We start from the raw sequence: 13,189 nt of genomic DNA on the forward strand, positions 1-13,189 counted from the left end.
CACTAGGATTCATTTTCCAAAGCACATAATTACCGATGACCCTATTTACTGTATATTATCCTGCGATTCTGATTGGTGTGTCATCAGTTTTGCTACTGAATGTTTACACATGGATAAATGTGTGCTATTTGAGTTCACATTGTGATGACTTCAGTAACAGTTGATTACATATTGTGTAATGTGGTCATTTTGTGTAGAGTTTTGCAGAAAACATTGAGAAAATTGGAATGTGTGGGAAAGGAAATGAAAAGTGTTTATAGCATGAATGAATAAATAAGTGGTTTGGGAAATTGGGCCAACTGACTCAGTTATAGTGTGTCAGCAATCTAGAAAAACTGTAACATGTTTTGATTTAACATGTTTTGAATTGCCATGTCATACAATTTTATGAATTCAAGAATTCACTGGATCACTGGCTGTGGCATTCAGCTTATAAAATACTGAATGTCTGCTCACAAAACTTGAAGTGAAAATGGTGGGAAAAGGTTTTCTTCTAATTGCAAGACTGTAACTCTGAAAAAAATATTGAATGTTGATAAATGTTTGTCTTCAGCAGTTTTTTGAATGTAGTGATGGTCTCAGCAGATCAAATGGAGTTTGTCTCATTACGAGACTGTGAGTAGTGTAGACCTGCTCATTGGTTGAAGACCAGACACAGTCCTATGCTGTGGCTCGTCTGCAAAAGCCTAGTCACGCTGTGTGAATGCTGGCCAAAAGAGCACTGCGGCTGTCCAGCCTTCAAATGACTTGATAGGAAGGAGCGGATTTTCCTGTTGCTGGTAAGTGCAAACCTGCATGACCAGATATTTTATTCTTTATTGTTTAGTGGTTTAATATTAGACTCCAGTATTATATTATTTTAGTTTGATTACGATACTGAAGGTATTATGTTATTTACATTGTCACATTCACTCTTCACTGAATAGGTTAACAACTACTTGCTCTTTGATTGCACTGCTATAAATTTTGAGGTAAGTACAGTAATGCTATTAATATGTGATTTAAATATTACAAAATATATGCTATATGTAAAACATGTATTGTGGCTCTTTATCTTGCCGGAGTGTTTATTTACACTAAGTGCAAATAGCCCGCCTTGTTGGCAAAGGCTATTTACAGTACCTCCGCCACTAATGTGTGACTGAGTTAGTCAACACTAAAAAAAGACTCTCATTCAGGTTCAGTTTCAGTGACGCAGATGGTAAGAAACATGCTTTTCGACACGATTAACCTGAGTTCGAGCCCGCCTTTGGCCGAACTTTTTTTCTCCCTTTTCAAATCTCATATTGCATCAGAAAGGCATTTATTTTAAATAAAAATTTTAATTAAAATTTTAATAAAATTTTTTCAAAAAGTTGAAAATAAGAGTATCGGGTAGGGTTAGGGTAGGTGTAGGGAGGGCTTTATTGTCCCAATAAGGTGGCATGCATTTAATAATTTGAATTAAAACTATAATTTGCAATCAATACGTTATTATTGCGTACCGTTTTATAACGTACAACAATACTGAGGTACAGATAATTGCCACTATTTGCAATAAGTAGTTTAAATAGCAGAAAATCTTGCTATTTTAACATAGTGTAAATAGAATCTATAGCTATTTGCACAGTGTAAATAGCATCTATCGCTTAAAAATATGCTATTTGCACTTAGTGTAAATTTCATCTATCGCTATTTACACTGAGTGCAAATAGCCGCTGCCTTATCTTGCAGAGAACCTGATACATCATCTCTCATCCTTTTCATCATGATGATGCTGCTTCTTCATGTGCTGATACTGTCGCTTCTCTCCGGTGGTTCGGCCAGAGTTGTTATAAGCTGTTGTAGCAATCTTAAAAACTATTGTGTGGTTCTTGTTCCTGCAGAGAACTTGATAATCCATCAGCTCATCCTCTTCATCATGATGCTGCTTCTTCATGTGCTGATGCTGTCTCTTCTCTCCGGTGGTTCAGCCAAAGTTGTGCAGGATTTTGAGACTGAATGTGGTCAATTTTTTGCAAATAAAACATCACCAACAAGATTTCCTGGTGAACGATATAAGCAGATCTGCCAAACTCTAAATAATGTTTATTATTATGCCACATTCTATGACACTGTCAAGAAGAATCCTGTGTACTCAGCCTACAAGTTTGAAGGGCTAAAAAACTGCACAAGACAAAACGCGTGGTACATTGAACCTCAAGTAAGTGAAATATTACTCTAAATGGGTTCAAGTAATTGTACCATATTACAGTGTAGGGATTTTTTTTTTTTTTTTTTTTTGCCTGGAATCATTACAAATTTACTAGTAACAGTAACATATTTGCTGTTTATCCTTTTAGACTGAAAATATTCAGAGTTAACCTTTAAAGTAAAATAATTTTAAAAATATAATTTTTTTAAATAATATTTTTCTCATTTGTATGCATGTGGCACCCTGTGAGGTAGTACTTTGTGCAACCTCCTTTGGATAACAGCTCTTAGTCTTCTTTTACACTGTGTCACCAGGGGTGTTGTGCCGAAAATTGATTGTCTGCCGAAAACTGATTGCTGTCTGTAATCACTTTTTGGCAACTGCATTTTATGGGTTTTATTTGCCATTTAAAGGTATTTCAACTGGTAAAAAGGACTGCATGAGCTATAAATATAACCCTTGTGAATGCAATCAAGTCATTTAACTCATGCAGTCCTTTTTACTTGTTGAAATACCCATAAAATGCAGTTTTACACTTGCCAAAAAGTGACTCTACTTATTGAGTGAACTGTTCTTTCTGCCTCAAGATGACTTGATTTAATTCATGGTTGTTATATTTGATAGATTATAGCTCATTCTGTCCTTTTTTACGGTGGCCGAGAGAGCTCAACGTGCTACAACTTCAGAAAACACGTGCAAATTAAGAAAACAACTTCATCAATTTGACAACACACGTGCTGCAAATGCTTACAACACAAACAAATAAGAAATGCACTGCAAATACTCACAACACAAGCAAACAAAAAAAAAAAGCGCTGCAAATAAAATGATGAATTTGACACCTGCTGTCAAACTGATGAAGATGTTTTCTTGATTTGCTGGTGCTTTCAAGTTGCAGCGTGTTGAGCACTCTTGGCCACCGTACTTTTTACCTGTTGAAATACCTTTAAATGCCCAATAAAACCCATAAAATGCATGTTTTACACTTGCCAAAAAGTGATTTGAGTCAGAACAGTTCACTCAATAAGTAGAGTCTGTAATCACTTTTTGGTAAGTGTAAAACTGCATTTTATGGGTATTTCAATAAGTAAAAAGGACTACATGAGCTAAATGAATGGTTATATTTGACAGATTATAGCTCATGCAGTCATTTTTACCAGTTGAAATACCTTTAAATGGCCAATAAAACCCATAAAATGCAGTTGCCAAAAAGTGATTACAGACGCCAATCAGTTTTCGGCAGACGATCAATTTTCGGCACGACATTGGGTCTGCGCGCGCAACAAATGGTGGTCAACATGAAACGGCTTGGGATTCACTTTAAAAACGACTCGTTTCAATGATTCAGAGTCGACTCTTTCTTTTGAGAGACAATAACTTTATACAAGGTGCACTTTAAGATTTAAAACTTTGCAGGATGTTTTCATTCACTTAGAGCTGTGTTACACACTGCATGAAAGGTCATTTTCAAAAATCCATAATAGGGCCACTTTAAAACTTCAGCCTACAGAATCTGCTCCACATATTAGTATGATTTTTTTTTTCTCCACTAAGGTGAATTGTCCTTAAGCTAATGTTTTTAATTTATTTACTATTGCAGCTTGACGACAATAATGCATCACCAGACATGAAACTAGAGAAAGATGTGAAAATACAAGGACTTGGAAAGCATCAAGCTCTCAATGGAGACTATGAGAATTCTCTCTATGACAGAGGTCATCTGGCACCAGTCTACCAGGCACAGTCACAGAGCTGCGCTAAAGCCACCTTCACTCTCACCAATGCTGCTCCACAAAACCCCTCTTTTAACCGAGGCCAGTGGAGGGCACTAGAAAGAAACATTGCAAAAGAACTGTCTGATCAGTGTCTACCAAATAAGTATTCTGTTTACATTGTGACAGGGGTGGTACCCGGTAATAATAACATAAACAATAGAGTGACAGTGCCTAGTCATTTCTGGACTGCTTACTGCTGCTTAGACAACAATAATAAATGTCAGAACTTGGAACTTGTCAGGTTTATTGGAAAGAATGAAAACATTGGTCCCGATAACATATCTGTGGCGTGTTTAGAGGCAGAGTTGGAAAAGCTTTATGAAGTTACATCATTTAAGTTGTTTAATACATCAGAAAACAATGAAAATAAGCTCTTTCAAAATAAAGCGCCAGTGAGCTATTGTCTGAAACAGAAACTTTGGTATTCTTGTTATTTCTGACTAAATGATTAGCTGAATCATAAAGAAAATCCTTAAGAACTTAAGGATTTAATTCTCTAATTATTTAAATACTTAGATGTTGGACTGTAATTAATAATTGAAACAATTATAATTTGTGTAAATGGAATGCATCAAATGTTGAAATAAAATGATGAAATAAAGATTTTTTTTTATTATTTAAATTTTTTATTTAACTTTATTGAATAGACATCCATTACATTATAACTCATGTTTCATACATTTTCATTATGGCTAGCTAAGCCACCACATTTTGACACGGATTAGACAATAGAGTGAACGTGCCTACACTGTAAAAAAATAATAATTGAGCCAACTTAAAATTTTAAGGCAACAAACTTCAGCAGATTTTTGAGTTTTCTCAACTTGTTGTTTTAAGTTTATACAACAACAATTTGAGAATCTCCCACAAAAACAAGTTGAGCAAACTCAAAAATCTGCTGAAGCTGGTAAAAAATGTTTTTTTGAGTTCGCTCAACTTTTTTTTTTTTTTTACAGTGTAGTCATTTCTGGACTGCTTACTGCTGCTTGGACCAGAATAACAGATGTTCAGTCTCAAGAGGAGACATTGGAACCAATGACAATAACTCCAATTATGAACTTATTATGGAAATAAAATACTTAAAGGTCTTGCAATTTTCCAGTTTTTTATTTTTCATTTACTTCAGATGTGCTTTAGTAGTTTAGCAGATTTAGTCACGCATGACAAAAAGTTATTAAAACATAATGTTTTAAAATATACTTTAGAGTAAAACTTTTAATTTGACATTATTACAAAGTGCACTTTTTAAAAGTGTACTTAAGTGTGTTAAGAGACACACCCAATAAAGTGTATTGGTTTTATTTAATTAATAATATATTCTCTCCAAGTATAGTTTTTTATAAATATACTTTTAAGATTTCAAGTACACTACAAGTGCACATTCAGTACAATTAAGTGCACTTCTTTTTCACAAGGATATGTCTATGACACTGGCTAAAATGTTTTTGCTACGGTTTGTCACAGTGTGTTGTGTCAGAAATGTGTATACATCCAAAAAGGCTATATTTAGGTTTAAGTTTTGAAAAACAAATTACACCCATTTTGTTGCCATGGTTAACATATACCTTTTCTTGCACTATAAGAAGGAAAATAGTTAGCCACAGACCCACAGAAACCCTTCAAAACCTGTCAGTAACATATGGATAAAGAGCCCACACCCAAAAAGTCCCAAAAGTCAAGTGGAAACCATTTATGTGTGAAATTACCTCTTCCTCTGCGCTGCTGTCATAATGTATGCGTCATCTGAGGCGTGCTTGCGTTGTGCTCTGCTAGTGAACTCATGAACGCGCTTGCAGGAAGTGTCACGGAGGAGCAAAAAAAGTTGAATAAAGTCGATATTTTGTTTTTTTTGTGTGCACAAAAAGTGTTCTCGTCGCATCATAAAATTCAGATTGCACGTCTGATGGCAGATGGACTGTGTTGCTTCGTAGACAGATCAACACGGAAAGAAAGACAGACTGTGAGGTGTGGACAGATATCACGTACTGTTGGAATGGGAAGACGCTGCGCCAATTTGTAAAGGTTAATAAAGACTACAATGGACTTAAAATAAACTTTATGATATAAACACTCTGACTACTTACTATGAGCACAATCTGCATGAGAGTTGAGGTAATGGCCAATGTCAGCAGTCGTAGAATGTAAAAGTCGTAGAATTTTGTATGAGTACGCTCATACAATGTCATATGAATTTGCTGACTTGGTAAATTGTATGAATTATTACTACTTCAACATGAGACTTTTCTGGGGGTTCTTGCTGATGGGACCGTGGGATATGTAAAGCAAAGTTTAAGAAATATCACATGCTGTGCAAAATGTAACTGCAGTAATGTTCAGTCAGGGTGCTCAGACCAACACAGACGTACCATTGGAAGTGTTTGCCTTTGAAGCTTTTGGTCTTCTCCGTAAACGCACAGTATGGCCAAATTCAAATCCCATGACAGGCCTTCCTTTGGTCTTCCCTTTCAGCTGAAACTAAGAGAAATATACACATGATGAGACAGTGTGTTAAAATGATCTGTGACCAAAATATTTGGAGCTTCGAGTTCAAGTTCCCTGTTAATTCTAGCAGCTTTCTGACAGAATTGGTCAGAATTTGATTCCGAGTTTTAAAAATAGGCCATGATGAACCACAGAAAGAGAGAGAGCAAAACTATGTGTAAATGAATCATGGATTACAGCTTGTTAAAATAGGAACAGAAAAGCTGTGAGAGAGAGAGAGAGAGAGAGAGAGAGAGAACTACAAGAGATGGCTTCTTAAAAGAGCTGTTGGATTACAGGTTGTTGTGGAGTATGTGATATTGAAAAATATTGAATTATAATCACTTCACAAAAAGCATTGTGGTTACTGTGCTTTACAAATAGTATACAGTAAAAACACAGTTACTGTGGTAAAAGCATGGTAATTGTTGTTGTTTCTGTGCTTTAACTACAAATACCACATTAAAAATACAGTCACTGTGGTAAACCATGGTAAGTGCTGTGTTATACTGTGCTTTCAATACAAAGAGTAGACAGTAAACAGTAACTATGGTAAAATGACAAGTGCTGTGGTTACCATACGTACAAATACCACAGTAAAACTACATTTAATATGTTGTGGTTACTGTGCATCCCTTACAAAAATTACCCACATGAAAAAATACTATAGTAATTTATAGTAAATACTACAGTGTTTTTGAACCACTATAGTAAAGTGTATTATATTGTATATATTATACACTGTAAAAAGTGATGATTTGACTTAACTTAAAAAAATTGAGGAAACCCGTTGCCTTAAAATTATTAAGTAAATAATAATTAAAAAAAAAAAAAAAAAAACCTTGACAATTCACTTAACTTATTCTTTTAATTATCATTTACTTAAAAATTTTAAGGCAACAGGTTTCCTCAATTTTTTTAAGTTAAATCAACTTTTCACTTTTTACAGTGTAGTATTTACAACACTTTGTTAATGAATGCTACAGCATACTGTAGTATTAACTATAGTGAACTGATAAACTGTAATAAATACTGTAGTATACTTTAATTTTTCCTACAGAAAACTGTAGTGTATTGTAGTATAATATACCCTATAGCTGTAGAAAACTTAGTACAGTATTTGATAAAGTAATTTGTTTATATTACTGTAATTGTTATATTACCACAGAAATCATAGAATTACCACAACAAATTATTAGTACTTTACTATAGTATGACTCAAAAACACTATAGTATTTACTATAAATTACTATAGTATTTTTTTCATGTAGGCATGGCTACAAATTAAACCAAAAAAACATGGTTGCTATAGTTAAACCATGGTAACCACAAATTAATCATGGTTTTGCTACACTAACCATAGTTTAACCATGGTATTTGTAATAAAACTGTGATTATACAAATGGTAATAAACACAGTAATCCGTGTGGAGTTGTTGGCGTTGGGGAAATGATCGCCCGCCGGCCCTCCAGTGATAACTCCAGCTTCATACATGCGTGACATTTTCATGCCTAGAGGAGGCAAAGCGTGACACTCACACGCATCCTCGAGTGACCCAGCGTGTCTATTACACATGAATGATCACAGTCACAGTCTTTTAACTGTGATGCCGTTCAGCCATTCTGCCACCTGGCAGAGGTGGATTCGGATATATAGGGCCGCTACATTCTATATCCAGTAACAAACATCAGACATCAATCATTTAAAGAGTTATCTTTTAGTTTTTATAAACAGACATATGCTTGTTCAGTGGACATTTGTTTAAATGTGTAATGTAGCTATAGGGAGATATGCGGTGGATAAGGATTGTGTGCTTATCTGCTCATTTCCTTAAACATTTTCCTCATCATTCCTTAAAAATATTAAAATGACAGCGGGATGATAGAAATATTTGATATCTCACAACACCAGTGTATCCTTTACTTTGGTGTCGGTGCTGTAATATTTTTAGAGCTGACTTTGACGGTTTACATTTTATTCTTTATTATTAGTTGAGTATGTTTACTTACTGCACAGAAGGTGTTATGTTTCCAACCTGGTCTCATGGAGGTAGCATGTTTCTTACATTCTTGCATAATTGTCTCTTAATTAATTATACTGTATTTTGAGCTTTGACTCGTTCTGCTATAAATTTAAGGTAAGTGTTTAAATGTTATTGAAATATTATACAGTATAAGCTGATATAAAAGAGTATCACATGCGGTTGTTGTTCCCGCAGAGAACTAAGATAAAGTGATACAGGAAGAACAGGAAGAGTTTACTTAGTCACCTGTGCTATCAAAACTTAAGCTTGGAAAACACCTTAAGAGGAATCTTTTCCTCATTCAAGTAAGCAAGATCTATAGGACTAGAAAACTGTCACCATGTGGACTGACTTGAGTGCAGTAAGTCATTCTGGCAAAAAAAAAAGAAAAAAAAAAGACCATGATCATTCACCAAAAAAAAAAAGGAACGTGGATTTAGGTAAATAGGGCCACAATAGTTTGTGATATTCTGTGTCCTGTAACAAATGTAATATATTGTTTACTTTAAATGTTTATTTTCATAATCAAACACACTTGTTAAGTGGATTTAAGGAAATTAGTTTAAATATGTATTGTAGCTATAGGGAGATACGTTGTGGATCAAGTTTGTGTGAGTCATTATTTTAAAAGTGTTCATATGTTGAATGACACTGGGAGGTTAGAAATACTCGCCCATCTCACTACAACACCAGTGTTTCCTTGCCTTTGGTGTCGGTATGTACTTTAATATTTATAGAGCTGCCTTTGGTCTTTTTACATTTTATTCTTTATTATTTGTTGAGTAATTAATATATTTATTTACTGCATGGAAGATATCATAACAGTTTCTTACATTCTCACATTGTTTTTTGAAGGTTAATAGCGTGATCTTGGAATTTGAGGTAAGTGTTTATGTTATTTATATATTATAAAATAAATATTTGAATATATATATATATATATATATATGTATATGTATATAAATATATAAGCTGTTATAGCAATTACAAAAATAAAAAGTGGTCACATGGGGTTGTTGATCTTGCAGAGAACTTGATCCATCATCATCTCTCATCCTCTTCATCATGCTGCTGCTGCTGATGCTGTCTCTTCTCTCCGGTGGTTCGGCCAGAGTTGTGCAGGATTTTGAGAGTGGCTGTGGTAAATTTTTGGCAAATGGAAAATCACCTACAAGATTTCCTGATCCACAATACAGGCAGATCTGCCAAACTCTAAATAATAAAGTTTATTATGCCACATTCTATGACACTCACAACAAGATCCCTGTGTACTCAGCCTACAAGTTTGAAGGGTTAATGGGCTGCACAAGACGAGACACGTGGTACATTGAACCTCAAGTAAGTGAAATATTACTTTACCAAAATAATTATGTTACACGTTGTACACTCTACATTAACACAAATTTTCAGCTAAATAGTACATTGTGACATGCATAGCAAACTAGGATATTATTTTATCAACTACAGAAAATGAGAATACCCCCTGATAATACTATAACAATAGTGAAGTAGTGCTTTATAATGACAAGAAGTGTCTGTAGTGTAGTTAATTGCATCTGTGGAGTGCTGTAAGTCACATTGACATTTAAAACTTGACAAGAAACATTCTAAAAAAAAAAAACACTGCTTAATTCAGAAAATCACACACATAAACAGTTCATTTGATGAACAGAGAATTAAACACAGATGAATGGATAAATGTTTACTAAAGAGAGATTGCTAGCATGTGTGTTGTGTGAAACATACAGGAAAAACTGCAACCTGGTCTCATAGAAATTCGTACCTCTGCGCACTTTTTGTGCGACACCGTTTTATGTACCTTGCTGCACGTTTCGCCGCAGCTTCAAATAGAAATGTCCACTGAGTGGCGCTAAAACACAGGTTCAATACGTGAACCCTGGCACGTTTTTATTACGTAGATATTGGTACGTATTGCTGTTTTTTTATTATGTTGCTTCAGATACGTATTGTGGCGGTTCAGAATTCAAATATCTGGGGACTATCGGGTAGGTTTAGGGCTGGATTTGGTGTAGGGTGTATTTTCAACACGCCCTACACCAAATCCAGCCCTAAACCTACCCGATAGTGTTAACAAATGCAAAACTGATATAAAAACATATTAACTGATGCAACCGTGCCATTTGAACGTCCTTTTACGCATATTTTAACTGCTTTGTGGAACCGTATAGTTTCACAGGATTCGAACCGGTGCTTCTCGTTGTCTAAGTCCGTCTCCGTACTCCGTGAGCTACCGAACAAACTTATCCGAGATGAAAACACATAGATATGAAGCTGAATGTGTGCGATCTTAACGTTCGAAAGCATCAGTTTTCAAATCTTCCAGCATATTAATATTGTTTTGAAGTCATAGCATCATATTCTTGAAGTAATTGTGCCAAAATTACGCTTTATTAATCGCAACTCTGTCAATTTGTGTGAAAGTGTTCATTTATTTTGGAAACTGCAGTGATATGTACTTATTGGTACGTATTTCATGGCACGCTAAAAAGTGCAGCCAGGTACGAAAATGCCATGAGACCAGGTTGAAAAACTGAGTGATAAATGGATGTACATTTGTTTTGTTTTGTTTTGTTTTTTCTCTTTCTCTTATATCCAATATATCTCAAGTGTATCTTTTCTCTTATGTTTAATATAATATTGCAGATTGATGATAATAATGGAGGACCAAACATGGAATTTTCGACGGCTCTAAATATACATATACGTGGAGACCGTCAAGCTCTCAGTAAAGATTATGAGAACTCTGGCTATGACAGAGGTCATCTGGCACCAGTCTACCTGGCAAACTCACAGAGCTGTGCTGAAGCCACCTTCACTCTCACCAATGCTGCTCCACAGACCAAATGTTTTAACAGAGTTTTTTGGTGGGAGGAAGAAGAATCACTAGGAAAACACCTGGGAAAATGTCATTTAAATGTTTACATTGTGACAGGGGTGGTACCAGGCACTAATTACATAAACAGTAGAGTGAACGTGCCTAGTCATTTCTGGACTGCTTACTGCTGCTTGGACCAGAATAACAAATGTTCAGACTCAGGAGGAGTTATTGGAACCAATGTAAATGACTCCATTATTAGGAAAATGAGTGTGGTTGATTTAGAGGCAGAGTTAAGAAAACTTTATGGAAGAGCATTTCAGGTGTTTCAATACAAATAACAAAAGCAGACATGGGTTGCTTCAAAATAAAGCCACACTGAGCAATTACACTCTGCAAACATTTTTGAGGGGAGCCTATTTTGAGTTATGTTTTATGCAGATTATAATTTCATTACAATTAATCACTGTAATATTTCCTGTCGGAATTATAAAATAATAACAATTTCTAATACTCCAAACCTTGTGCTGAATGTCATAGCTGACTTGGTGGCAGACTTGTTTCAGTTTTAAGTTGTTTCAACATTTGTTTCAATAAAAAGTTTGCATACATTTTTAGGGAATCTTTATTAAATTATATGTTGCATTTCTTAATCAATTAGAATGACAATTGTCTGTAAAATTATTATGAAAATGATTACTTTGTAAATATTATCATTATAATGTCTCAACTGTAAAACTATTAACCTCTAATAAAATAATTAATACCGCAAACCTCGTACTATACTTGCAAAAATATATATATGTGCATTTGCACTTCATTACATACCCAGATTTTGTTATCTTATATGGTATCTGACACTATCAGACAACACTGTAAAAATAAAAATATTCTGGTAATTTTCTGCCAGGACATCATCCTTACATTAACCCTAAAACACAATTCAACAAAGTGCAATGGCTGTAAGTAAGTAAATAAATAAATAAATGAAATTTATTCCTTTTTCTTTTACAGAGAATTATATAAATTGCACCTAGCTGTCTGTGATGATTACAGGGGCTTTATATTTTAACCCACATCAACGGAGGAAAACAAACAAATAAGTGAGAATTTTGAGTTTAGTTTATTAGAGTAAATCAGTAAAGATTTCATTATAATTGATTTTGAATTTTACTGGATTGAACTGGTCTTGACTCTGAACTAGTCCTGGACATAAGTAGTTGTATCCTATACTGTACGTCAATAATGATTTATAACCATGATTTATGACCGGATTTATGAGCACCCTGTCAGCGTTGATCGACAGGTTGTCCTATGTCAAATGTATACCAGGGTAGATTTCTGACCTGATTTATGGGTATATGACCCCTCTGTCACCCTGACTGTCACGTCACTGGGGTCCTGTCAGCCCTGACTGACATGAGAGTAGGGGTTTGTAAATCAAAAGATCTAAACAGATGACATTTGTTGGATTTATGAGTGGATTTACGATGTTTTTTATCACTCACCTGGTGCCATGGAGATTTTATGGCGTTCCTTCCAGGCCTGTAGCTAACGGTCAGTCTGGAGGTGTTGGGGTCTTCTTGGTTCTGGAAAAATGGCTGAGCAAAGAATGTGTATTGCCTCCTTATGTTTGTTTGATCTGTATGTTATATGTTAATGCCTAGTCAGGGGGGTCTTCCTGGTTGTGGAAAAAGTGGCTGAGTAATGGGTGATGTGGTGTCTCCTTAAGAGGACCAATGTTTGTTTGATTTGTATGGCATATGTTATTGCCTAGTCACCAATTTGTTCCTACCGGCTTGTCTACATCCGACTCTGAATAAGGAAGGTTGTCAGGACGTCTACCTTTCCAGGTTGGGGGTGAAAAAAAAAAAAAAAAAAGGTGTCATGTTTGAGGGGGG

The 13,189-nt window shown here is 35.0% G+C and overlaps 2 protein-coding genes across 3 annotated transcripts; both read left to right on the plus strand.

Annotated features, from left to right (window-relative positions):
* Positions 1–709: 709 nt before the first annotated feature.
* On the plus strand, positions 710–4,465 carry LOC131548803 (endonuclease domain-containing 1 protein-like). Its single transcript, XM_058790387.1, has 4 exons — positions 710–779; positions 927–971; positions 1,866–2,182; positions 3,774–4,465. The coding sequence occupies exons 3-4, from the start codon at positions 1,901–1,903 to the stop codon at positions 4,386–4,388; spliced, it is 897 nt and encodes a 298-aa protein (XP_058646370.1). The 5' UTR covers positions 710–779; positions 927–971; positions 1,866–1,900; the 3' UTR covers positions 4,389–4,465.
* A 4,649-nt stretch (positions 4,466–9,114) lies between these two features.
* On the plus strand, positions 9,115–12,055 carry LOC131546918 (endonuclease domain-containing 1 protein-like). Of its 2 annotated transcripts, XM_058787058.1 has the most exons (5): positions 9,115–9,167; positions 9,308–9,334; positions 9,481–9,593; positions 9,729–9,790; positions 11,117–12,055. In XM_058787058.1, the coding sequence occupies exons 3-5, from the start codon at positions 9,518–9,520 to the stop codon at positions 11,627–11,629; spliced, it is 651 nt and encodes a 216-aa protein (XP_058643041.1). In that variant the 5' UTR covers positions 9,115–9,167; positions 9,308–9,334; positions 9,481–9,517; the 3' UTR covers positions 11,630–12,055. The 2 variants fall into 2 exon arrangements, with proteins under 2 accessions (XP_058643041.1, XP_058643033.1); XM_058787050.1 differs by having other exon boundaries at positions 9,481–9,790.
* Positions 12,056–13,189: the final 1,134 nt, after the last annotated feature.

This window comes from Onychostoma macrolepis, chromosome 01 (assembly GCF_012432095.1).
Source record: "Onychostoma macrolepis isolate SWU-2019 chromosome 01, ASM1243209v1, whole genome shotgun sequence".
NCBI classification, from domain to species: domain Eukaryota; kingdom Metazoa; phylum Chordata; class Actinopteri; order Cypriniformes; family Cyprinidae; genus Onychostoma; species Onychostoma macrolepis.

What these genes read in the sequence shown, in the direction of transcription:
- LOC131548803 (XM_058790387.1), top strand. Translation starts at nt 1,901, where the DNA reads ATGATGCTGCTTCTTCATGTGCTGATGCTGTCTCTTCTCTCCGGTGGT. An exon ending in CGTGGTACATTGAACCTCAA is followed by an intron (nt 2,183 to 3,773) that starts GTAAGTGAAATA and finishes TTACTATTGCAG; the next exon opens with CTTGACGACAATAATGCATC.
- LOC131546918 (XM_058787050.1), top strand. Translation starts at nt 9,518, where the DNA reads ATGCTGCTGCTGCTGATGCTGTCTCTTCTCTCCGGTGGTTCGGCCAGA. An exon ending in CGTGGTACATTGAACCTCAA is followed by an intron (nt 9,791 to 11,116) that starts GTAAGTGAAATA and finishes ATAATATTGCAG; the next exon opens with ATTGATGATAATAATGGAGG.